The sequence below is a fragment of the Nomascus leucogenys genome, chromosome 16, assembly GCF_006542625.1.
Source record: "Nomascus leucogenys isolate Asia chromosome 16, Asia_NLE_v1, whole genome shotgun sequence".
NCBI classification, from domain to species: Eukaryota; Metazoa; Chordata; class Mammalia; order Primates; family Hylobatidae; genus Nomascus; species Nomascus leucogenys.
This window is the reverse complement of record NC_044396.1, coordinates 95,385,036-95,408,736: the sequence shown is the minus strand read 5'-3', so window position 1 is coordinate 95,408,736 and position 23,701 is coordinate 95,385,036. Positions and strand designations below refer to the sequence as shown.

General features: G+C 60.9%; 1 protein-coding gene across 5 annotated transcripts; it reads right to left on the bottom strand.

Moving 5' to 3' along the window:
* Positions 1 to 708: 708 nt before the first annotated feature.
* On the bottom strand, positions 709 to 15,499 carry RHPN1 (rhophilin Rho GTPase binding protein 1). Of its 5 annotated transcripts, none has more exons than XM_030795278.1 (15): positions 15,286 to 15,499; positions 9,318 to 9,433; positions 8,331 to 8,459; positions 7,533 to 7,608; positions 6,641 to 6,718; positions 6,167 to 6,291; positions 5,909 to 6,075; positions 5,479 to 5,672; positions 5,001 to 5,157; positions 4,811 to 4,924; positions 4,202 to 4,396; positions 3,607 to 3,683; positions 3,233 to 3,458; positions 2,983 to 3,144; positions 709 to 2,513 (listed from the first exon to the last, which is right to left on the bottom strand). In XM_030795278.1, exons 1-14 carry the CDS (start codon positions 15,343 to 15,345, stop codon positions 2,996 to 2,998), a joined length of 1,863 nt encoding a protein of 620 aa, XP_030651138.1. In that variant the 5' UTR covers positions 15,346 to 15,499; the 3' UTR covers positions 709 to 2,513; positions 2,983 to 2,995. The 5 variants fall into 5 exon arrangements, with proteins under 5 accessions (XP_030651138.1, XP_030651135.1, XP_030651136.1 ...); XM_030795275.1 differs by having other exon boundaries at positions 3,233 to 3,379; XM_030795276.1 differs by having other exon boundaries at positions 3,233 to 3,379; positions 4,811 to 4,921.
* Positions 15,500 to 23,701: the final 8,202 nt, after the last annotated feature.

Here is a 23,701-nt window from a genome sequence, read left to right as displayed (position 1 = left end):
ACCCCAGAGCTCCCCACAGCCTCTGTGTGTGGTCAGGGAGCCAGGGCAGGGGCCCCCAGGGGCTCTGGGCACAGGGCAGGTGTCACTCTTAGCAATAAGCACCGTGCGGTGATGAATGGTGGGCGGGGGCACCGCCCCTGTGTGGTGGTGTGGACTTGGAGTCCCCGGGTGGGCTGGACAGGGCAGTCCCCTGAGCCCAGCAGGCAGCCACTAGCTGCTGCAGGGGTGAGGATGGGATGGGGCGCGGTCCCTTCCTGCAGCCCAGGGGCTATCTGGCAGGACTCCCACAGAGGCCGGAGGAGCATGGTCCGAGTCTGAGGGGCTGGGCTGGTAGGCATCCGCTTTCTCTTCTGGAGAGGGGCTCACTGCTGCCCCAGGATCAGCCTCAAGTGGAGGGTGGGGAGGGGGACTCCCCTCCTGCCCAGGCCTGCCTTGACTAGAACTCTGGACCCCAGATCCCAGGACCTCCGCTCCCCTGCCCCCGGCTGGCAGCAGGACCTCAGGGCCTCCCACATTGCCACAGCAACCCTGCGCACCAGGCTTCCTCCACTTCACAGGATGGAGGCGGTGACGGGAGCCGGGTCCCAGCCACCTGCACGGTGGCAGCTCTGTCCTCAGCTTGGGTCTGGACAGGCCACAGGAGGTGGGGAGTCCCTGCACTTCCAGACAGGGCCGCCACCCTGTCATCCCCAATTAGCGCCTAATGGCCTCCTTGATGCAGTTTTATTAACCAAATTAATATGTGCTGGGGAGACCTGCGTGACCTTGGCCCATTCTGCTGAGACAGGGATTTTCCCACGACGGCAAGTGGGGGACCTGGACCCCCACCCCGGCTCAAGCAGGTTGGGGAGCCCCGCCCTCCCGCCCAGGAAGATCGCACCGTGGCGCCTGCGTCTCTGGGACCCCAAACACCTCACTCGCACCCCCATATTCTTGGCTGAAGCACGAGGGAGGCGGCAGCACAGGGCCCTGGACCCTGGAACCGGAGCCTGGGATGCAGGGTGGGCTGCTCCCACCTGGGGACCCTCGGAAGCGACTGGACAAGAGGGCAGGGGTCTCTCAGAGCTGGGGGCCGCCTTTCTACCCGGGGTCTGTGCCTCAGCCCTCCCAAGGCGCACCTGCCCGTGCCGTGGGTGGCGGCTGCCCCCTAGTGGCTGCAGGGAATGACTCCCGCTAGCCCTGTCTCTTCCGGAACCTGCCAGGCCCTGGGGCCCTCGGTGGGGGCCTCCGCTCCGGCTCCGTGGCTCCTCTCTGGTGCAGCTCTGGCCTGCCCTGACTCTGCAGCCCTTCCCACCCCCTCCCCTTGGTGCCCAAGTCCTGAGCCCACTGCTGTGGGGGTCCTGGGGGTGGTGTTCCTGCCGACGGCCTTTGGGGGCCATTGTCCACCCAGTACATGGAGGCCTGGAGGCAGCCCTCACTTCCTCTGCTTGAGACACTGAGAGCTCATGGCCTGTGGAGGCCAGCAGGAGCGGCCCAAGCAGGCTGGGGGCCCATGCAGGCCCCAGGCTCAGGGGGAGGTGACATGCCCAGGAGCTGGAGGGTGGCACCCATGCTCAGAGCAGGACAGCAAGGCGGGCAGCAGGGCTGGCAGGCTTAGGGCTGCCATGAGACCTGGGCCACAACACCGGGGACTCCTGGGCAAAGGGGACACTTGCCGGGTTGACCAGTACAGAGCCCGGGATGACCAGTACAGAGCCCGGGATGACCAGTACAGAGCCCGGGATGACCAGCACAGGGCGCAGAGGTGGGGAGTCCCTTGCTCTGTGCACAGACAGGACAGCAGGAGGTGTTTTGGGGGAAGGCCGTGTCTGGGACCCGGCCTAGAGGTCTGTGGGTGCTGTGGGTGTGCCTGGCTGCTGCATGGTGGAGGGGCAGCAAGCAAAGGGGTGCCCAGCAGGAATCACTGGGCACCAGGCAGAAACTTGGCTGGAGGCAGGACTGAGACCTCAGGGTCTGTGCCCAGGGCAGCAGCAGGGTGGACAGAGCCAGGGGGTACAGACGGGATGGTTGTGAGGAGCACCCCGTGAGGAGCCCTCAGGGCGGGGCAGCCCCAGGAAGCTGACCTCAGACTGGCAGAGGGACTGGCATCCCTCCTGTGTGTGGGTGAGGAGGCCACAGCTCCCATCACTAGGCTCAGACAGGTCTGACCATAGTCTTTAATGGGCAGGCAGGTGCCCGAGGCAGCCTCCGGCATGAGGCAGGGCAGGCACTGCCCAGAGGTCCTCTGGGTGGGGAGGGCATGCTTGGTACTTCCCGCCAGCTGGAGCCAGGGCTGAGGTGTGCAGGGAGCCTGGCCCTCACGGCCACCCTGGGTGCTTCGAGGATGAGGGCGGAGCTGGCTTCACTGGGGCACAGGGCTGGGGGCAGCCTCCAGTCTTGCCCTGCTGGGCCTTTCGGCTCCAGTTGAGGAGGGGCCGGGGGCTGGCCCACGTTGATGCCGGGGTCTTGCAACCATGCTCCCTCTGGCTCCTTAGAAGCCCCCTGGGGCCCAGCAGGATGGGCCGGCGGTCCCCCTGCAGCAGGGACAGAGACAGACTGTGGTCAGCCACTGCTGCCTGTCCCCACCTGCAGCCAGCCTGGGGGGGGGGCGAGAACCACCTGGGAGGGGCTGGCACATCGGGGGCTTGTTTGGGGGCTCCCATCAGGGTGGCCACATAGCAGGGGCCCCATACGTTTCACCCAACCCTGGGTCAGTCATGCTGGGTACATGGAACCTCTGGGATGGAGCGCCTGGCCCAGAAGCCTCCAGTCTGAGGATACAGAGGCCCAGTGAGGGGTGGGCTGCACCATCCTTGGGGTCAGGGCAGAAGCCGCCAGATGGAGGCCACAGCACAGGTGGCCCCTGCCTAGGAGGCGGCCCAGGGAGGGTTACCTGCAGCCCCACCTCCCCTTCCCAATGCCGCTCAAGCATCCAAGGCAGGCCCAGGACCAGGATGGGGACAGCAGGCTGGGGACCGCCCCTCTGGGGCCCCAGGGGCTCACCAAGCTGGGCAGCCTAGAGCTGGGCAGCAGCGACACCACCTGCAGGCTGGCACCCGCCTCTCCTGCAGCCTTCAGCTCTGTCACCACCTCCGCGTGTCTCCACCACCTGCATGGCTGCCCGTTCACTGACACAATGTAGTCGCCCTCCTTCAGGCCAGCCGCCTGTGGGGAGACTCGGAAGGTGAGGTGGGGACAGGACACTGTGGCTGGCACCAGGGACTCAGCCTCAGGGGGCTGGCGGGGCCCTTACCGCGGCCTGGCTCCCTGGAATGACGGCAGCGATGAGGACAGGTGAGTCTCCCCGAAGCGTGAGGCCGAAGCCGCCCTCTCCTCGGGTCAGGTGGACGGGCCCCACCAGCCGCCACCGGTTCTTGGCTGAGAACACAGACAGGGGCCCCTGGCGGGGGCTCAGAGGTCAGAGGCCCAGCTGGGCCACACACTGAGGAGACCCCGCCTGACCAGCACATCCATCCAACCTGTGCACCGAGGGACACCGTGGGGTTCCACAAGGCGAGTGGGGAGGGCTGGACCGCCATCAACGGCCTGTCTGAGGCCACGTGCTGCTCAGAGCCACATAGCCCAAGCTGCCCGTGCTGGGGGATGCCTGGGGATGGGTGTGCTCACCAGCCGATGGAAGATGTCAGGCCCCTTCCCCTGGGACAGGCGTGGCATCCTGGCCTCTGGCTTCTGGTGGGTCTTAGCTGAGAAGGTAGAAGAGCAGAGCTAAGCTGGAAGCCTGTGGAGACCTGCCCCGGGGATTTTCCAGGGCGCAGGGCATGACCCTGAGCGCACACAAGCCCCGCCTCTGACCTCCAGGCCTGGCCGCTCTGCAATGGTGGGAGGAGCTGCCCCAGGTGTGCCCTGAACACACGGCCCCCGTCTGCCCCAAGTGGCTCCCCAAATCCCTCCCTGAAGTCCCAGCCATGCCTGTCCCGGGTCTGTGGGCTTCCCCTCAGGGTAGGAGGCCAGTGCAGGGAGGGAGGTGCTGAGGAGCGTGGTCATCCCCCAGGCCCCTGAAGGGCCCGGCAGCTCTGTGGGCCCCTGCGAAGGAGGCCTGGAAAGTGCTACTGCTGTTCAATTCATCGTGGTGACTGCACCTTTAATGCTTTAATTCATTGTGGTGACTGCACCTTTAACACAATCAGCCTCCCTTTCTCCAGGACGAAGGCCCCCACCCTGGCTGGGGATGCAGCCACCCAGACAGGCCCTGGCTGCTCACGCTGGATGTCGGGGGCCTCAGCAGCCTCACAGAAGTCATCCTCACGGTCGAGCTCCGCGTACTTGGCGAGTGAGCGCTGCAGCGTCTGGGAGACCACAGCCCGCAGCAGGTCCACCTCACGCAGGACGCGGCACAGGGCGTGCAGCCGCAGCGCCTCCTCCTGCCCCAGGATGGCGCGCTTCAGGTGTGCCTTGCCTGCACGCGGGGCACTGGGATGTCACACACCATGTGGGCCCGTGGGCCCTGGGACGCGGCAAAAGGAGTGGGCAAACGCCAGGGCTGCGGGGCTCATCACAGCCACTTTCGTTGGGGGCGCGCACCACAGGGGTGAGGAGCTGGCTGTGCAGGAGGGCTCTGCCACGTGCAAAGCAGGGGCCACAGACGAGCTGCTCCCAGCGGTCTCCCACCTGCTAAGAGGCTGCCCAGCACTCCTGCGGCCCCCGCGCTGGGCCGGCACCCATCAGGCACAGGCCATCCAGGGATAGGTAGGTGGCCCAACTCGTCAGCATGGGGACAGCAGGTGGCAAACAGCGTGAGGCTGGTGGGGGACACCCTGCCACTGTTGGTGACCACCTGAGCCCCAGGGCACTCCATCCATGGGCGCCTTACCAAGCTGCCTGCGCTCCTCCAGCTCCTGCGGCAGCACAGGGCCTCGGGGCTTAGAGGAGGTGGGGGGCTGCAGGAAGACCTGCTCGTGCATGGGGAGCTCTCCCTCGGTCGCTGCTGGGGGACAGAGAGGCCATGAGCCCTGAGCGGGGGGGTCTTTGCAGTACCATGGGCAAGTGCGGTGGGCACTCACGGGAGCCGTCGCAGAGGGCCATGGCTACGTGGTAGTGGGCCAGAGAGCGGAAGTATTCGGCCTTGACATGCACCAGGGCAGTCCAGGAGACAGGCACGGAGTCGTGGACGGGTGGCTGGGCCATGGTCCGGTGCACTAGCCTGTACTCGGCTGCCACCTGCCGGTGGACATGGCAGGCACGCGAGGGCCTCCCGCTCTCCGGGTGGTGCCTGCTTCTCCCTGCCCAGCCTCCACCTGCTCCGACCACCATCCCAGCAGCCTCCCTGGCACCTCAGTTCCTGCTGCTTCATGCCATCCCCTGGAGGCAGAGGCTTGGGCCCCCAGGTTCCTGACCAGCCCCCCCAGGGAGCAGGACAACAGCTGGCTCGGGGCTGACACACAAGGAAGGAGGTGGGAGAGCTCACGCATGCCTGAACCTGGGCTCTGACCCCAGCTTGGCCTCACCCCCCTGCACCCTGACACGGGTGCCCGAGCTCACCTGGGCGGCCTCCTGCGCCAGGCGCAGCTGGGCCAGGCAGTCTCGGGGGGCCATGGAGGCAGGTGGTGAGAGGCCCTCAAACACACATTCCTGGGCCTGGGCCATCATTAGCTGCTCCAGTGCGCAGAGGGATGCAGCACTCATGTCTGGGCTCGGCGCATGGGAGAAGTTCTCCCTCAGGAGGCTGAAGGCCCCTGCGGAGGGAGGGGTGCTCACACAGGCAGGGCCCTGCACCTGCCCATCTCTGCCCCATGCAGCACTCAGGGCGGCCAGCTAGGGATGCTCCTGGGACACGTATGGGCCTGATGTGCTCACTCCTCCTACCTGAGGGACTGATGTCCTAACCACTCCCCAGCTCCTGCCCTGCAGAAGGGGCTCTGCAACACCCTGGCACCGCACCCTGCCCCACCGCGGCCCGGGCTGCCCTCACCAGCGGCCCTCTGGAAGGCCTCCATAGCGCGGCGGGCACCCTCGGCGCAGGAGCGGTCCTGGCGCGCCCCAATCTGCGTGTGGAGGGCGCCGATGTTGAAGAGAACGCTGCCCTTCTCGAAGGCCAGGGCGCGCTGCTGGGCCGGGACCCCAGTAAGTGAGTCGTACCTGCAGTGTTGGGTCAGGCTGGGCTGAGTTCCCTCGGTTCCAGCAGCCGGGCCTCCCCTCCCCAGGGTGCCCCCGCCCGCAGAGCCCCTACCAGTGGAAGAAGAGCCCGAGGCTGCTGGCAGGGGTGAGGAAGCGCGCATCCAGGAAGCACAGCTGGTTGTAATAGGCTGTGAGCAGTTCCAGGCCCGACTCGTTCCGGCTGGGGGTCCGCATGGCCTGCAGGGCAGGAGCCGCTGGGCCCCACCGCCCTGGCCCACCCCACTCACACACACTGCCCTGGGAAGTCCCGTGGGCACCAGCACCATGGGGGGCGGGGAGGCAAAGCCAGTGGGGCCCTGGGCAGCCGCGACCTCCAAAGGCCAGCAGCGTGCGGCACCGGGGCCACCTGGGAGCCCCTCCACGCCCCCTGGCTGGGTCTGCACACACAGGGTCCCTGGTGCGCCCGTCTCCCCACGTCCTTGAGATGTCCACACTGAGCTCCTCTGTCTATTCCCGACTTAAGCTTCAGCCTCTGCATGTGTCTCCCGGGGCTGCAGGAGGGTGGGCGGGCAGGGGAACCACACACCTGCCGCAGGGCCTCCAGCTCCCTGATTTCTGCCTCGTAGGAGGCGCCGTCCTCTCCAAAGTGCACTGAGATCAGCTCCTGATGGGGGGCAGGTGTTGGCATCCACAGCGTCCCTGTGCCTGGCCTCCTTCCCTGAGGTCTCCCAACCCACCTTGGGGAAAGGTTCATGGTGGAGGGAGGGTCTGTGCCGCAGAGCAGGCTGGCTGCCACGCAGCGTGGGGGCCCTGGGCCCCTCCGTGGAAGCCCCAGAGAAGGGCTGGGGGCCAATGTGTACGGAGGGGCCTGGTGGGGTGATGCGGGTCGGAGCCCCTCTGGCCCTGGGGTTTCCCCACCCCATCACAGAAGTGGGGCCTGGAGACTCAGTGCTACTTTTATGTGCGTTTCCTTATTCATCCCCGTGGCCGGAAGGCAGGTGCCATCTGCCACTCAGTGACTCGGACACGGAGCACAGTCAGTGGCTCCCGCGGGGCCCTGCCAGGCAGTGCCAGTCTGCTCTAGCTCTCTCCAGGACCCTTGTGAGCCAGTGCTGGGTGTGTGGCCCCAAGCCGGTGGTGCCCTCCGTGGGCGAGCCTGGACCCCGTGCCCCAGCTGGGGCTTCCAGGCCCTAACCTTCAAGGGCATTGCCTATCGGGGGGCAGGGCACATGTTCATACCCACTCTGTGGGATCAGCCCCAGCCTGGGGCGCAGGCACCAGTGTGGGCCCTGAATGCAGCAGAGGCTGGGTCCCTGTGGCCATTTCTGCCAGGTCCCTTGTGTCCCTTTTAGCCCTCCCTCCCTCTGGGCCTCAGTTTCCCTATCTGTTCAACCAGATAGCTGGACCAGAAAGCCTCCAAGACCCCCTTGGTCCCAGGGCAGGGCCGTGTATCTCAGAGCTCGGAGGCCAGTACCTACCTTCAGCGGTGTAGACCAGTCCAGCTCCTTGGTCTCCTTCAGGCCCAGGGGGATCATGGGGACAGTGACAGCTTCGCTATAACCAGAAGCATCGACTTCAGACTGTAAGGCCAAACCCTGCTGCCCACGGCAGCCCGGGGTCCACTCCTAGGGCTCTGTGGCACAGGGTGCCTCCCTCCCTCATGGGTGTACATGTGCGCCTGTGTCCTGGGGGGCATTCTTGCACCTGTGCACCACCCCCCACTGTCCTAAACCGCTCCAGAAGCAAACACACACACACAGAGACACACACATGCACACACACGCACACACAAACATGCGTGCATACACATGCACACAGACACACATGCACACACGTGTGCACACACGCACACACATGCACACACATACACACATGCAGACATACACACACAGACACACGTGCACACACACACATGCAGGCACACACACACAGACACGCCCAATACACGCAGACATGCACACACAGATGCACACACATGCACACACACAGACATGCACATGCACGCACAGACATGTGCACACACAGACACATGCACACACACAGATGCACACAGACACATGCAGAGACACACACAGACACACGCGCACACACACACACATGCATACACACATGCACACACAGACGCACACACACACGCACACAGACACACATGCACACAGATACGCACACACACAGAGACACACATACGTGCACACACATGCACACACACGCACTCACACACGCATGCATACACGCACACACATACACACATGTGCTGTCCCGGCCCCCATCCGCACCTCCCATGCCGGCCAGGGTCCACGCCACCGCTGAGCTCCTCCAGCTCCTCCTTCAGCAGCTGCAGGTTGGAGTTGACGTAGCTTAGCTCCAGGGCGACCGTCTCTCTCACCTGGTTGTTGCTGGTGGCTCTGAGGGAGGCCGCGGCAGTTGAAAGCCCAGCCCCAAGGCAGAGCCCAAGGCCCCGTGCTCACTGCAGCCCTCCTGCCAGCTGACCTGTCAGAGCTCCAAGCCCACCCTGCAGAGGACGTCGCTGACGGGGTCTGACCCCCATGGTGGGGGCAGGGGCAGCAGTGGGATCTGGAGGCTCACAGGTGATGCCCCCTACAGTTCATCACCCCTGACCCCAGCACCTGCATGTTCTGACTCTGGCCTGGGGGCACCTCCCTCAGCACCACGGCTTTCTTTGGGGCTCATACAGCCCTCGACAGCACTCAAACATCACTCCTTGGATGGTGGGTGAGAGCCACACCCCTCTCTGTGCCTGCATCAGGGCCTGGCAAAGGGACCAGAGGTCCCCAGGGAAGGCCAGGATGGGGGCAGGGAGGTAGCAGGTGCTAAGGGGACCGAGGGGCACTCACAAGCACATGTGCGGCTCACAGGCGGCGTGCTCTAAGGAAGAGACAGCCCAGGTCTTCCACCCCTCTCCCACGTCCCCAACCTTGGGACGTGCCGTCACCTGCCACAGCTCAGCCTCAACCATGCCTCTTCTGAGAAGCTCCCACGTGCACTGTTGGGGCTTCCCAAGCTGCACACTGGGCAGGGACACTGGTTTCCTGGCACCTCCGGCCCAGCACAGAGGCCCCTGGAGGCAGGTCTGTGAGGGTCATGGCTGAGCATCACGTGTACTGCGTGCCCATCAGGACCCAGCTGCTCATGCACCTGTCTCCCTGACCCGGCCATGGGGCAGACATCTGCCTGGGTGGCTGTCCTGTCCCCCTCACCCAGGTGGGCCCTGCTCCCGGGGCCGGGCGGCCTCAAGCACTCACCTGTAGAGGTTCTCAGCGCCCGTCCGCATCTGCAGCTCTTTGTCAATCTGCTGGTGAATCTGGGCCCTGCGGCTCTGCAGCTGGCTGCACTGAATCTGCGTCAGGGAGTCATAGCCCTGCAGGGAGGCCACAGGCGATCACAGCCCGACCCCGTGGAGCCCATACCAGGCTGTTACTCACCAGCCACTAAGAGGAGTGCATCCTGCCCATGGGTAACGGGGTGGTCACCATGGGCTGGGGCTGGAGCTGGCTTCACAGGGAGGAGCTGGACAGAACTAGTGTGAACACGGGCCTGGCCAGAGCAGGACAGGAGGCAGTCAGTGCAGAAGGACGTGGTGGGGGGGGAACGCTGCTGACTCGTGATGGGGGTTGGCGGGGAGGCTGGGACCTGCCAAGGACACCAGGAGCCAGGGTCTCACCAGGCAGCCTGGACAAGTAGGGGCTCCAGGAGCCCTGCAGGAGGCAGCCCACTGCTCCTCACAGCCTTCCTGCTGCACTTCTGGATTTCATTCTGGATCCCCCCCTCGCCCCTCCCAATTTTTTTTCCATCCAACTCACCCACGCCTCCCAATCATTCCCGTGTGGGTTTAGGCGTGGGCTCAAAGGACAGGGTCCCTGAGGCTCTGGGGGCGGCCACTGGCCCCCGATGGTTGGTGCAGAGGCTGCGGTCTGACTTTGGGAATGGTTCTCGAAGTGAACGCACACCTGTGCACTCCCTATCCACAGAGAAATGACTCTGAGCCTTGCACCCACAGACTGCACCCCCGCGGCCCTGCCCAGCACCAGCCATGGCGAAAGAGTGGGGCATGCCCGGCAGGGCCCCTTCTGGACTTCAATGACTCCTGTGTCTTCAGTGGTGCCAATGTGCTGGAGCTTAAATTTCACTCCAGGGCGATCCAGTTTCATGCCTCAGCCCACCCCACCCTTGTGGTGTTGGGGTCCTGCCTGCGTGATCCTCACGTGTCCCTCCCTCTCACCATGGCCCCCCGCCTTCCCCATGGCCACGTGGGAATGGCTGCGTCTCCACCCCGACAAGATTCTTTGCAGCTACCTGTGGCTGTCCCCTGGGCTGGCTTGCCTCTCCAGCACCCACTCCTTCCACGCTTTGAGACCCACAACGCCGCTCAGGGCTCGCTGCTAAGGGACACTGACTCCCACCTTAGCCCTGGGGCGAGCCTGGTCTGTGTCAGGTGTGGCCATCCTGGCCATTTCTGCCAGTCAGCAGCAAGACAAGGCCTCTGGTGGCTCCTGGGACTGCTTCCCGCCCTTGTCGGGAGACAGGACCTCTTCTTCCCCAGGACCTTGTCGCGTCTGAAGGTGAATCTTGCCACCATGAAACTGACCTACCACTGCACGAAGCTGCAGACTCATGGGGCCAACATGCACATGCACTGGGTCTTCCCTTTGTGGACCTGACACCCTCTCCATGCACACATGTCTCTCAGGCCTTCCTGTCTTCCCCGTAAAGAGCTCGCACATGTTTTCCGGGGTTTTCTCCTAGATATCTGGAGAGAGTTCTTTTTGCTAATGTGAACGAGATCTTTGCATTTTAATTAGTTTATTCCCATTATACAGGAATGATTTGATTTCCTAGACAGAAGCCCTGCTCGTCTGGCTCCCCAAGCTCACAGCAGCCAGCTGAGCGGGTGACCGTCTATTATGGGTGAACTGTGTCCCCACAAAAGACAGGTTCAAGTCCTAACTCCCAGTACCTGTGAGTGCAATTTTTCTAGAAATAGGGTCTTTGCAGATATAATGAGTTAAGATAAGGCCACCGTGGAGTAGTGGGTCCTTAATCACAGTGATAAGGGTCCTTACACGAGGTGGGAAATTTGAACACAGCCTCATGGAGGTGGCCATGGGAAGGTAGAGACAGAGACTGGAGGATGATGCACCGTCCCCTGGAACCCACGTCATCCCCCAAACCCCCACACCATCCCCTGGAACCCACACCATCCCCAAACCCCCACACCGTCCTCTGGAACCCACACCATCCCCCAAACCCCCACCCCATCCCCTGGAACCCCCGCCATCCCCCAAACCCCCACACAGTCCCCTGGAACCCACACAACCCCTCAAACCCCCACCCCATCCCCTGGAACCCACACCATCCCCAAACCCCTGCACCGTTCCCCGGACACCTATGCCATCCCCCAAACCCCTGCGCCGTCTGCTGGACACCCGTGCCATCCCCCAAACCCCTGCGTCATCTGCTGGACACCTGCACCATCCCCCAGACACCTGTGCCATCCCCCAAACCCCTGCGCCGTCTGCTGGACACCTGCACCATCCCCCAGACACCTGTGCCATCCCCCAAACCCCTGCGCTGTCTGCTGGACACCCGTGCCATCCCCTGGACACTGTGCCGTCCCCTGGACACCCACACCGGCAGCCTCCTGCTGAGTGCTGGGGTGAGGGAGCCTGACGGAGGTCCCTGAAGTGAAGATGAGCCGGTGCTTAGGGGCTGGGGGGAGGGACACAGGCGCTGAGAGGAGGGTGTGCTGGCCCAGGACCCTGGCCTCCCCCAGCCCAGTCCTGCCCCCGTGGACAACACCCAGCAGCGGACAGGCCGATGTGCACTTGGGAACCCTCACCCTGCTCCCGTTTCCCACTCCTGCCTCCTCCAGAAAAGAAATTCCCTCCAGAGCTGCTTCAGGGGCTCGGGCTGGAGAGGCCCACAGGTGGGAGAGAGGCACGGGCGCCTCAGATCTGAGAAGCTCCCTGAACCTGAGGCCCGCCCACCCCCGCCTCCCATCCCTACCTTTCCCACCGGCGCTACCACCTCGAGGGCCTCTGCCCAGTACCTAGGAGACCCCCGTGCCACCCATCGCAGCTACACCCCCTCCCTGCAAAGGCCCCGCTGCAAGGCTCCAGCGGCTTTAAGGGCTCTGGCTGTGCAACAGGCATCAGAAACGCAGCCAGGTCCCTGCTCCCCTCCTGGCCCCAGGAGAGCTGCGGGGAGCCTGGCCCCTTGGAGCCTCACAGGCTCCTGCTGTGACCCTGGTCCATTCCTCGGCCTCCCTACCCGCAGTGCTCCCTGCAGGCCAAGTGACTTCCCGGCCTACACGTGGATGAGCAGACCCGAGCCGGACCTCTGAGGCTGGGTCGACCCTGGAAGTGGGCAGCCCATGCCCCACTTTCCACACTGGGCTGAAGGTTGTGCCCGGTGGAAGGGGCGTGGACACAGGCGTTCAGCCCCCTGCTCCTGTTACAACCTCCCCACCCCCACCTCCACGGTGCCCTGACATCCCACTGTGGCCATTTCCGCCTTGCATTAGGAAAGGACAGAGAGGCTGTGGTCTGTGGGGGTCCCGAGAGGCAGCCACACATGAAGGGCCTGGCCATGCCTCGATGGAGAGGGACGAAGAACAGAGAAACAGCCCCCCAACCCTGACAGTGGGGCTCCTCTGCCCAGGAGGAAACAGTGTGGCCGTGGCCAGAATGGGGTTGACCTGGGGACTGGCATAAGGCGGAGATAGTTATCCTAGCCCAGGTCTGGGAAGAGCAAAACATCGGAGCAGGGCCAGACCTCCATCCTCCCCCAGGGTCCCCTGGCCCTGGGCCAGGCAGTCCCCAGGGAGAGGCCACCCACCTGGAGCAAACCAGCTTCTTCCCCTCACAGCCCTGGCCCTGGGCACCCTGTATGCTGATACCCACCCGTCTCAGGTATGCCTCTCCTCTGCCCCCACTGAAGTCTCACCGGAATGCAAGAACTGGAAGCCCCAAGAGGGTGGAAGCCCAGCACCTGCCCGACCCACCATCTCTGCCCCCCACTGATGAGGGAACAGAATTCAATGGGCATTGCTGCACAGGGGTCTCCTGGGACACGGGGCTATAAGCAGCACGCACGCCAGAGGAATCATAGACTGGCCACTCACACCAGGGACCCCCACTTTCTCTGATGCTCCCTGGGGCACCCAGGCACTGGTGGTTCCTCAGCACCCCTCTTCCGGAGCCCAATCTACCTGGGCAGGGGCCTGGGAATCTGTAACCAGCACCCAGAGGCTGCTCCTGTCCAGCCAGGCTGGGGAACCTCAGGCTGACCCACTCGGCATGCTGGAGACCAGGTGAGGGGGGCACAGCTACCCTGCCCACCTGCGCTCCAACGCTCTCCCTCCGCAGCCTGCTCCCCCTTCTCCCACTGGCCTCCCCAGGAAACCATAGAACCTGCATACAGCCAGGCTGTATTACCTGTGGTCCTCCCCCGGGAGCTCCTGCAGCCCCTGCAGGAGGGACGGCAGCTGGGTTGGCTGCCCTGGGCTGTGCCAGGCTTCTCCCCTTCCCAGCTTGGCAGCCTTGGCCACTTACCCTGTTCCTCAGACGGGCTGAGGCCCAGGGCTTGGGAGGCACCAATGGCAGGACTCCAGCTGCGGCGCTGGCCCTGGCACCAGGTAAGCGCTTGCTGGAAGCCCGCTCTCATCACGCCTGGGGCAAATACAAGTCACCCAGACCTGTCCACAGGGCCTCAGGCCCAGGCGTGGCCTCTAAGTGGACGAACGACCGACCCCTGACCCACTGAACTCTGAGCTTTAGGGCCAGTTTGGGGGCCAGCCTGATGGGGGTGGAATAGGCCTCACTGTAGCCCGGCAGCAGGCATCGAGGAAGACTTTCCAGATGGCAGGACAGCCTGAGTGGTGCGTGTGTGACACAGGGCCTGCCTCCGCCCCACTGCCACCTCCCACGGGCCCCTCCCCAGTACCCTGACTGTGGGGTCACTTCTGGACGCTGCGAGAGACGAGGCAACCTGGAAACAGCTTCTCCCCGACTTTCCAAGGTGGCAGCCCAGGGAGGGCCAGGACAGGGAGCCCAGGCACAGCCCCCAGCCTGAAAAGCGTCAGCTCCGGAGCCCTCTGGGACATCTTGTTTGTACAGCCTCCCAAACATTCCACCCAAAACAACATGTGCCGTCCCAGGCCACCTGCAGGCATGGCCGCCCTGACAGAGCGAGTTCACAGGGGGCAGACACAGGCTGCCTCTCTCCCTCCAGTGCCCAGGAGGTGCTGCAGCCTCTGGCACACCTCGGGGTGGGCAAGAAGGGAGTCCTTGAGGGCTATGGTCACCATCACCAGCCCAGTGACCTGAAGCCAAGCCCTGGCTGATAGCACCGCCTCCTCCTCTAGGAGACCTAATCCCAAACACCAAAGCTGAGTAGAACCAGCCCAGGGACGACGCAGTCCGACGTCCCAGAGGGGAGGAGGGCCGTGCCCTATCAAAGGCTCACCCGGGGCGAGGAGCAGGAGCAGTCCCCGGCTGAAAGCCCGTGGCGGGCGTGGGCGCCCAGGGCCTGGCAGGAGGACTGGGGCAGCCTCGAGCTGGTCCGCAGGGAACAAGCAGGCTCTGGGCCGCAGAGCAAGGCCCACAGACGTCCCCTCCTTCCTGGGCACAGACTCAGCAGGTCTCCATAGCCCTGCCCACCCCTCCCACTTGCCCAGTCAGCACCCCGGGTTAGGGACTTCAGAAGGGAAGGAGATTTGGGAAGTGAGGAGAGGCCAGCCGGGAAGACCTCTCTCGGTTTCCCATACCCAGGAGGCTTCGCTGCCCGCTGCTACCAGCGCACCCAATGGGCACGCAGTTCCTGAGCGGGTGCAGAGGGAGGACTGAACTAGGGAAGGAGGCCGTACAGGTGCCGGAAAGGAACACGATGGCGGGTGTGGGGAGGGCGCTCACAGAGCCCAGCCCCACACCCGCCAGGAAGGGGGCCACGAGGAGGGCGTCCCCCCGACCCGCTTCAGCGGTGAGGATGATCCAGATTTTGGCTCCCCGCATTTCCCGGCTCACATGAGTGGCCTGGAAGCACCTCCACCGAGCTCAGAGGAGGAGGGACGCAGGCTCTGGCCTCAGTTTCTCTGCCTGCGTCCGGGCCGAATGAGACGTACGAGGGGGGCGCCCGGAACGCGCCTCGAGGCGGGGGCAGGAAAGGGCCGGGAGTCCGGGCCCCTTCTCCCGCCGCCGCGCCAGTCCTGCGCACCTGCAGCCGCGGGCTCTCCTCGCCGGCGCCCGCGCCGTCCGGCCTCTCCTCCAGGATCATCGCCGCGCCCGCCACGCTGGGGGTCCCTCGGGATCAGCCAGCCCGCCGCTCGCGCAGCGCTCCGCAGCCGGGCCAGGGCCGCCCGCACCACCCGGGCCGCGGGCTCCTGAGTGCCCGCGCGGGTCCCCGACTGTCCCTCCTGGGTGGGGGCGGCCGCCCGGCGCGGCTGGGCGGGGCACGGGTCTGGCGTGCGAAGCAGGCCGTTGCCCAATAGGCGGCAATGCCGCTTCGACGGACAGCTATATCAGCCAACCAGAGTTCCAGGAAGGCGGGCTCTGGAAGGCCAGTACCGCCCACCGCGGGACGGTAACCCCTGGCAACCGCGGCCGGAACGCCCGCGGCTGGCAGGCAGGTAGTACTGCGCATGCTCCGCAGCGGCCGCTGAGCTTGCGGGAGAAGTTCGGGAAACGGAGAAAAAAACTATACGGAACGTCCCAAGCTGAGCGTCAGGGCGGACCTGGACTCGGCGCGCCTGGCTCTTCGACTCCTTTTGCGGGGACTCCAGGAGTCTGCCCGCTCGCGCCGTTTCGTCTTGTCACCCCGGCAACGGGACCCTCTAAGAGGCTTGTTCCAAAAAGGTTCACAATGGGGTTTTTAAAAACGGTTTTGTTAGGGAGAAGTGCTTGTGTGAGTTCTCCGACAATGCCTGCTTTCTTCTCTCAGCCCGCGGAGCGGAGGCTCCAGGCCTGGCCCCAGTCCGAGGCGCCTCTGTCGGGGTCGTCCTGCTTCCAAAACCGGCCTCCAGAACCCGCCTCCTTCCAGAACCTCCGTCCAGAACCCACATCCTTCTAGCACCTGCTTCTGGAACCTACGTGCTTTCAGAACTACCTGTTTGTAGAACTTGTTTCCAGAACGAACCTGCTTTCCGAATCTCTTTATTTCCAGAGCTTGCTTCCTTGACTGACCTATTTTCAAAACCTACTTTCAGAACCAGCTTGCTTCCAGGACTACCTGCTTGGGGAACTGGCCTGCAGCCCCAGGACTGGACGCCTCGAGCCTGCACAGCTCCCTGCGGGGCTCACCCGACTGTGTGTGTCCTTCCGGGCCTTCCGTACTTCCCTAGGTGTCTGATGACTCCGGAGCCCGCTCAGATTTCGTGTGGGTCTCGCCTCAGCTCAGAACACATCCTTTGAAGGGCAGGAAGACCAGGGCACAGGCGGTACCCACGGCTCCCGTTCATCAGGTTCCTCTGAAGCCCAGGCCTTGTCCACTGCCCCACCATAGGCCCAGCGGAGCCTTGGAGCTGAGCTCTGGGATCACTCTGGTTCCTGTGCTCCCGGCTCCGCAACAAGCACACGTGAGCCTGTCATCCCCAGATCTAAATCCTGAAGGCTAAGCTCCGTGGTCTGCCGTAGCCATCTGCAGCAGGCCCTTCCCAGCAACAGCCTTCTCATAAGGCCCCTGCCAGCCACGCCAAACCTCCTGGCCAGGGCCTGTCCTCCACTCCTGGCCTTTTGAGACAGGGTCTCACTCTGTTCCCCAGGCCGGAGTGCAGTGGTACCATCACAGCTCACTGCAGCCTCCACCTCCCGGGCTAATGTGATCCTCCCACCTCAGCCTTCTGAATAGCTGGGACTACAGGCTTGCACCACCACACCTGGCTAATTTTTGTATATTTTGTAGAGACAGGGTTTCGCCACATTGCCCAGGCTGGTCTCAAACTTCTGGGCTCAAGCAATTCGTCTGCCTCAACCTCCCAAAAGTGCTGGGATTACAGGGATGAGCCACCACATCCGGCTTTTTTTTTCTTTCTCCTGGCCTTTTGGGGCCCTTGAAGTGTCTGCTCCCTGGGAGCCCTTCAGCTTGTCGTCCCCCTGGTGGGTTCCCACCTGTCCTTCTCACTTCTGCCTGAATCACACAGGCTACATGAGACCTTCACCCGCCCCCTTCACCAGCAGCTGTGTGGTCCAAGTTTCCTCAAGGGCAGGGGCTCCTGGCCATCTTACCTGTGGGCCTGAGCACGGGCCAATGCTTCCAAAGCTCACACTGGGTGCACTTGTGTGGGGACTTCCATGTGAGTCATCTCCTTGCAGGCTGCCAAGGTCCTGTACAGCAGAGACCCAAACCCCCTTCGCAGTCTTCAGAGTCTGCTATGTGTACAGGAGGTATTACCATGTCAGTGACCGTCAGCAAGCATGTGTGACTGAAATGGCATCCAGTTCTTACATAGTTGTTTTGCAGGCTTCTCGGTTCAGCAGACAGAGGCCACTGGGAGGTTAACAGCGGCTCTCAAACTTTGAGGGTCATAAGACTTCCCCTCCCTGCAGGGTGCTGTTTCCTGAAGGAAGATATTCAGTTATTATTTTATTTATTTATTTTTTGAGATTGAGTCTTGCTCTTGTCGCCCAGGCTGGAGTGTGTGTGTGTGTGTGTGTGCGTGTGTTGGAGGGGCTGGTGCTGCCTTTTTCTTTGCATGCTTCTGTATTACTGGATTTGGCACAGCAAGAATGTATCACTGCACTTAAAAAAATTTAGAGTTTCCTTTTAGTTTTTAAAAATTATTTTAGATTTGGAGGTACATGTGTGGGTTTGTTACATGTGTATTGTGCAGTTCTGAAGTTTAAAAATTTAGGGGGAAAAATGAGAGGATGGGAGGTGAGAAAGTAGAGGAGAATTTTGGTGTGACAGGCAGGGAAATGGACAGCGGCAGGAGGGGCACGGCAGTGAGCGCAGGGACCTTTTGCAGATGAGATGATAATTGCTGATGGGGCTGCTTTATGCGTGTTTTTTCTTTTGTAATTTATAAAAAAAAAAAAAAATTGAGACAGGGTTTCGCCCTGTTGCCCAGGCTGGTCTTGAACTGCTCCAGTGATCTGCCTGCCTTGGCCTCCCAAAGTGTTGGGATTATAGGTGTGAGCCACTGTGACTGGCCTTTTTTTTCTTTCTTTCTTTTCTTTCCTTTTCTTTTCTCTTTTCTTTTCTTTTCTTTTCTTTTTTTTTTTGAGACAGGGTCGCCCTCTGTTGCCCAGGCTGGAGTGCAGTGGTGTGATCATGGCTCACTTCACTGCACCCTTAACCTCCTGGGCTCAGGCAATCCTCCCACCTCGGTCTCCCAAGTAGCAGGGACTGCTTGCATGCACCACCACATCCAGCTAATTTTTGTATTTTTTGTAGAGATGGGGTCTCGCTGTGTTGCCCAGGCTTGTCTCAAACTCTGGGCTCAAGCAATTGGCCCATCTTGGCCTCCCAAAGTGCTGGGATTACAGGTGTGAGCCACTGTGCCTGGCTTGCTTTATGCTTTTATGTGGACCAGTACTTTGCAAGTGTGAGCCTGGCAGGCTCTTGCTGCAACCAGGAACATGCAGATTTTCCAGATGGGCAGGAACCTGGGCTCCTTTCTGAGCCTCCACATGTCCTGGGTGAAGACCCCAAGGTCTGGAGAGACTGACTGACTCACCCAAGGCCCAATGGCTGTGAGCAGGAAGCTAGGAATCCTCACAGCACCAGCTTCTTCCATGCATTCCAGCCCATCTGCAGAGCCCGGTCAAGCTCAGGGGAATGCCACCACTGAACCAGAGAGGCAGCCGGGAGGAGGGGGTCTAGATAGAGAAATCTGGAAAAAGCAGCTGATTCCAGAAATTTCCTGCTTGGCCTCGATTAGGCCATGCTGGGGACTGGCTGCCCCTTGCCCAGTGGGTGCTGGGGCATTCAGGCTTGGGGTCTTTTAGGTCAGCCCTAAAAGTTGGTTTGATGCCGATCGCTGGTACTTACTTCAGCTTTCCTTCTGGTTGGAAGCCTTAATTAGTGGAGGTTGCTGACACTGTTTATGCACATCAGGTTTTTTTTTAGAATGTGGAGCGGAAGAGGTAGGCTTTGGAGGACTGGCTAAATCCAAAGAATTTAACTGGCCATGTATTTTGGCCACTGTTGCGGCCTGTTAAGATCTTGGAGTATGGGTTTGCACCTGTATTTAGAGGTGCACAAACCCATACAAATTCAAGGATAAAGAACATGCTGTCCTGCTGCACGCGAGCCACTCGTCTGTGACGAATGGAGTAACACGTACCACGGGGCGACCAGGAAGCCTTCATCAGTGGTGGTAATAGCCACCGATGCATCATCCATGTAGGCGTCACGAGGGACAGCTGGGGCAGAATCAACAGAACGTGAAAATGAATTGTTTGTAAATAACAATCAACAATTTTGTGTTCGTGAGAAAGCCATTCATCATTCAGAAACCACCTTTAGTAAAAGATGCACCTGGCTTCCCGGTGAGACGGGGCCATCAATCCCTCCCCAGTCACAGGGTCAGCTCGGGGCTGCCTAAAACCCCAGAGAACAGACACACATATTTATTCTTATTTGAAAATAAGAGTCGTTAAAAAAAAAAGAGCCACTGAGAACATTAGCTTGCCGGGAGCATGGTAGAAGGAGCCACGTGGAGACAGAGAGAGCTCTTTAAAGCCCTCATCTTCTGGGTGCCCTGACAGGCCCTGGTGGTGGGCCCTCTGTAAGCAAGGAGCACCCAGCCTGCTCTGGGACCTTCCTGGGCTGTGTGTGCTCATGTCCCTCCCGGGTGCTGAGGTGCTGAGTGTGCTTGGGGAGGGAGGGAGACGCCCATGGTTGGCCTGCTGGCTTCTGGAGAACTGCACTTTTCTGGCAAATAAAAGGAAAAGATTATGGGGAAAGGGAACACATGATTGTCCTCGGAATGTGGCAGAGTGGCCTGCTGTGGGCTTTCTTCTGGTTGCCAGTTTCATCTTTAGGATGGCACCTTGGTGAGGGTGCCCCGGGCACAGTGCGCTGGGTGTCTGCAGTGGGCACTTACCGGCACTGATCCCGACAGCTGGATGCACCTGTGGCGTGTTTTATACAACTGAAGCCACCCATGGCCTTCTGTGGTCCAGCCTGGTGCAGAGCCCACCGCCATAGAGCAGTGAAACTGGAACGGGTGTGAGGGTTGCTGGTGGGTTCCACGGGGCGGTGGGAGGAAGAGGTGTATAGGACTCAGACACTATTTTGGCCTTGGCAGCTCAGAGATGGCTGGTGTGACCACCAGATGGGGACGGTTTGGGAGGAGAAGGTTTCCGTAGGCAGAGCCTTGGGTTCGGGATGCTGGGCTGGAGCTTCTGTCACACAGCTCAGGGGAAGGGTCCTGAAGGCTGCTGAGTCTCGAGCTCAGGGGCCAGGCTGGAGGCCAAGGTCCACACTGTAGATGTCTTTGCTATACAGTTGCTGGGGACAGAGTGCCAGGATAGTTCACGACAGTGGGCCCAAGGAGGAGGGCAGCAGAAACAGCGTCAGGTGGCCCCCAGGAGCCCAGGGAAGAACCAGTTCCAAGGGAAGCCAGTGACCAATACATGCGCCATCCTGCGCCATTGACAAGAAGACCAGGCAGCCAAGAGTGGAGGAGGCCGGTGGGGACCCTGTTGGAAGTGGTCTCAGGGGGCTTTGAGAGTGAGACCTTTTCTTTTTGAGACAGGCTGTCTCACTCTGTTGCCCAGGCTGGAGTGCAGTGGTGTGATCACAGCTCACTGCAGTCTTGAACTCCTGGGCTCAAACAATCCTCCTGCCTCAGCCTCCCAAGCAGGTGGGATTACAGGCCTGCGCCACCATGCCTGGCTCATTTTTGTATTTTTTGTAGAGACAGGGTCTCCCCATGTTGCCCAGGCTGGTCTCGAACTCCTGGGCTCAAGTGATCCGCCTGCCTCATCAAAGTGTTGAGATTACAGGCATGAGCCACTGCGACCAGCCAAAGAATGAGAGTGCTTTAATGGGGATTAAAGTGAGCCAGAAGAGCAGAAACGGCCATAGGGAGTGGGCACACCTGAATTCTGAGGACAGGTGCAGTACTGTTTGTGGGGCCAGGGGAGGGCTGATGGGTGGCTGGCCTTTAATAGGAGGCGTGACGAGTTCAACCACCGTAACAGGAGAAAAGATGGAGGGGAGCAGAGATTTGGTGGGTGGGGGGCACAGGCGGGACAGATGCCGTGTTGGGAGTGTGGGGTACCTCTGTGGATTGTTCCCAGGTGTCAGTGACACAGGATGCAAGGCCTCTGCCTAGAGTGGCCAGGGAGGGGAAGCGGGCACGACGGGCTAAGGACAGGGGCCGGGGCCCAGCCAAGGTACATGGAGGCTCAGAAGACTGAAGGTTGGGCTGGACCAGGGCTTAAAGGGAAGGAGAGGGGCAAGGGCCAGCCCCATAGTGGCTCGGATGAGGATTGTGTCTCGCTGAAGTATTGTGATGCACACACAAGAAAAAGGTTCTTTTTTAAAAAATATTTTATTTTATTTTATTTTGAGATGGAGTCTTGCGGCCAGGCATCATGGCTCATGCCTGTAATCCCAGCACTTTGGGAGGCTGAGGCGGGCAGATCACGAGGTCAGGAGATCGAGACCATCCTGGCCAACATGGTGAAACTCCGTCTCTACCAAAATACAAAAAATTAGCTGGGTGTGGTGGTGTGTGCCTGTAATCTCAGCTACTTGGGAGGCTGAGGCAGGGAAATCGCTTGAACCCAGGAGACAGAGATTGCAGCAGTGGGCCGAGATCGCGCCACTGCACTCCAGCCTGGCGACAGAACAAGACTCTGCCTCAAAAAAAAAAAAAAAAAAAAAAGACGGAGTCTTGCTCTGTTGTCCAGACTGGAGTACAGTGTTGCGATCTTGGCTCACAGCAACCTCCATCTCCTGGGCTCAAGAGATTCTCCTGCCTCAGCCTCCCGAGTAGCTGGGATCACAGGCACCCGCCACCACACCTGGCTAATTTTTGTATTTTTAGTGGAGACAGGGTTTTACCACGTTGCCCAGGCTGGTCTCAAACTCCTGGCCTCTAGAGATCTGCCCGACTCTGCCTCCCGAAGTGCTGGGATTACAGGCATGAGCCACCACACCCGGCCAAGATAAAAGTTTTTAATTCCAAGGACTGTTAATCATTTGTGACCTAATCTAGATCCAGTCTGGATGGAGTCTCTGATATCATTACTGAATACCTTGTTGTCGGACATTTTTGGATACAATTGATAGTTTTTGAGCCCGCCCCAGACAGTCAACTGAGGCCAAGGCTTTTACCCCAAATCTGAGCCCGCCTAGGCATAGCTACCCTCGAAAATGTACATCATCAGGAAATATGGATCATCTATTTACCAAGCAAAAGAGGGGGCATTATTCAGTGGAATCAAAGCCTTCTTCTCCCTGAAAACCTGTTTCTATTTTCCACGTGTGACTAATTTTTAATCTCGGTGACTGAGCGGTAATGGTGTTGTCACTGATGCTGACGATGGGCTTTTTAAAAAGCATATGATCTATGTTGCCTTCATAGTATCCTTTTTTGGTTATTGTTTCTGTGGCTTTCTGAGTAAAATGAGCTCAGTGTCAGTGTGGCTCTGGCAACCCCGGCGCCTTTGTAGAGATGCCATCTGCATGCAAAGGTTCTGCGGTGCCTGCTCCACAGAAGGCTGCCTCGCCTGGCCATTACTCACAACAACAGGAAAACAGCTATCTGCCTAAGTCCATTTGTTAAGAAGGCAGTAACATGGCATCTTTAATAACCTCAAACAAATGCACTAAAACTTATCACAAAATAGCCAAGTTGTAAAGTGAAGGAGTGTTTGTAATAACCTCCTCTGTCTTCCCCAAGTGTACATTTTCCAGGCAGTTCTCCTTACCGTGACAGGGCTTTAGGGCCAGAAGACAGCGCCACTCACCCGACCACCCAAACTGGAAACCTGGGCACCATCCTCAACTTGCTCATTCGCATTCCCACACCCTACTAATTATCAGACACCTCCCCTCAACCTCTGCAGGCCTGCGGTTTAGGCTCCTACTGTCTCTGGCCCGACCAAGCCGTTTCCTCCTGACCTGCGAGCAGTGTGCCCACTGGTGCCATCATCTCTCTGCAACATACAGGGGATCATGTGGGGGTGGGCTCCCCGGTGCCCGCACCATCGTGTCCACACGCGCCGGCCCTTCCCCAGCCCCAACACGCACACACATGCAGTGCGGCTGACGCTCCAGCACCCTGCCTTTCCCCTGCACCCCAACGCCCCCTCCCGCCCCCCCGCACCTGCAACTTCCTGCCTGAGGGCTTTTCTCAGTGCTTAGGGGTGCTGGCCTGTGCCCGGGGCCTGCTGGAAGTACAGTTGGCAGAGGTGGGGGCGGCGACGATGGCCCCTAGAAACCAGAGCAAACCCACTCGGAACTGTGTCCTGTGCTCTCCCAGAGGCCTCCAGGAAGACTAGTCCAGGGGCCCCGGCTCTCACCTGCTCCCCAACACGTGTGCTTCCTGAGTCCACCTCCCGGATAAAATACCTGCAGGAAGAGCCTGCTTTGGAGGGAGCCGTACTCCACGCTGGCCACCTGTGGCCACTTGCTGTGCCCTTGTCCACACAGCTGTGCCCTTGTCCACACAGCTCCC

What these genes read in the sequence shown, in the direction of transcription:
- RHPN1 (XM_030795275.1), bottom strand. Translation starts at nt 15,345, where the DNA reads ATGATCCTGGAGGAGAGGCCGGACGGCGCGGGCGCCGGCGAGGAGAGC. An exon ending in GACCCTGGCCGGCATGGGAG is followed by an intron (nt 7,609 to 8,330) that starts GTGCGGATGGGG and finishes TTCTGGTTATAG; the next exon opens with CGAAGCTGTCACTGTCCCCA. An exon ending in GGCCCTCTGCGACGGCTCCC is followed by an intron (nt 4,925 to 5,000) that starts GTGAGTGCCCAC and finishes TCTGTCCCCCAG; the next exon opens with CAGCGACCGAGGGAGAGCTC.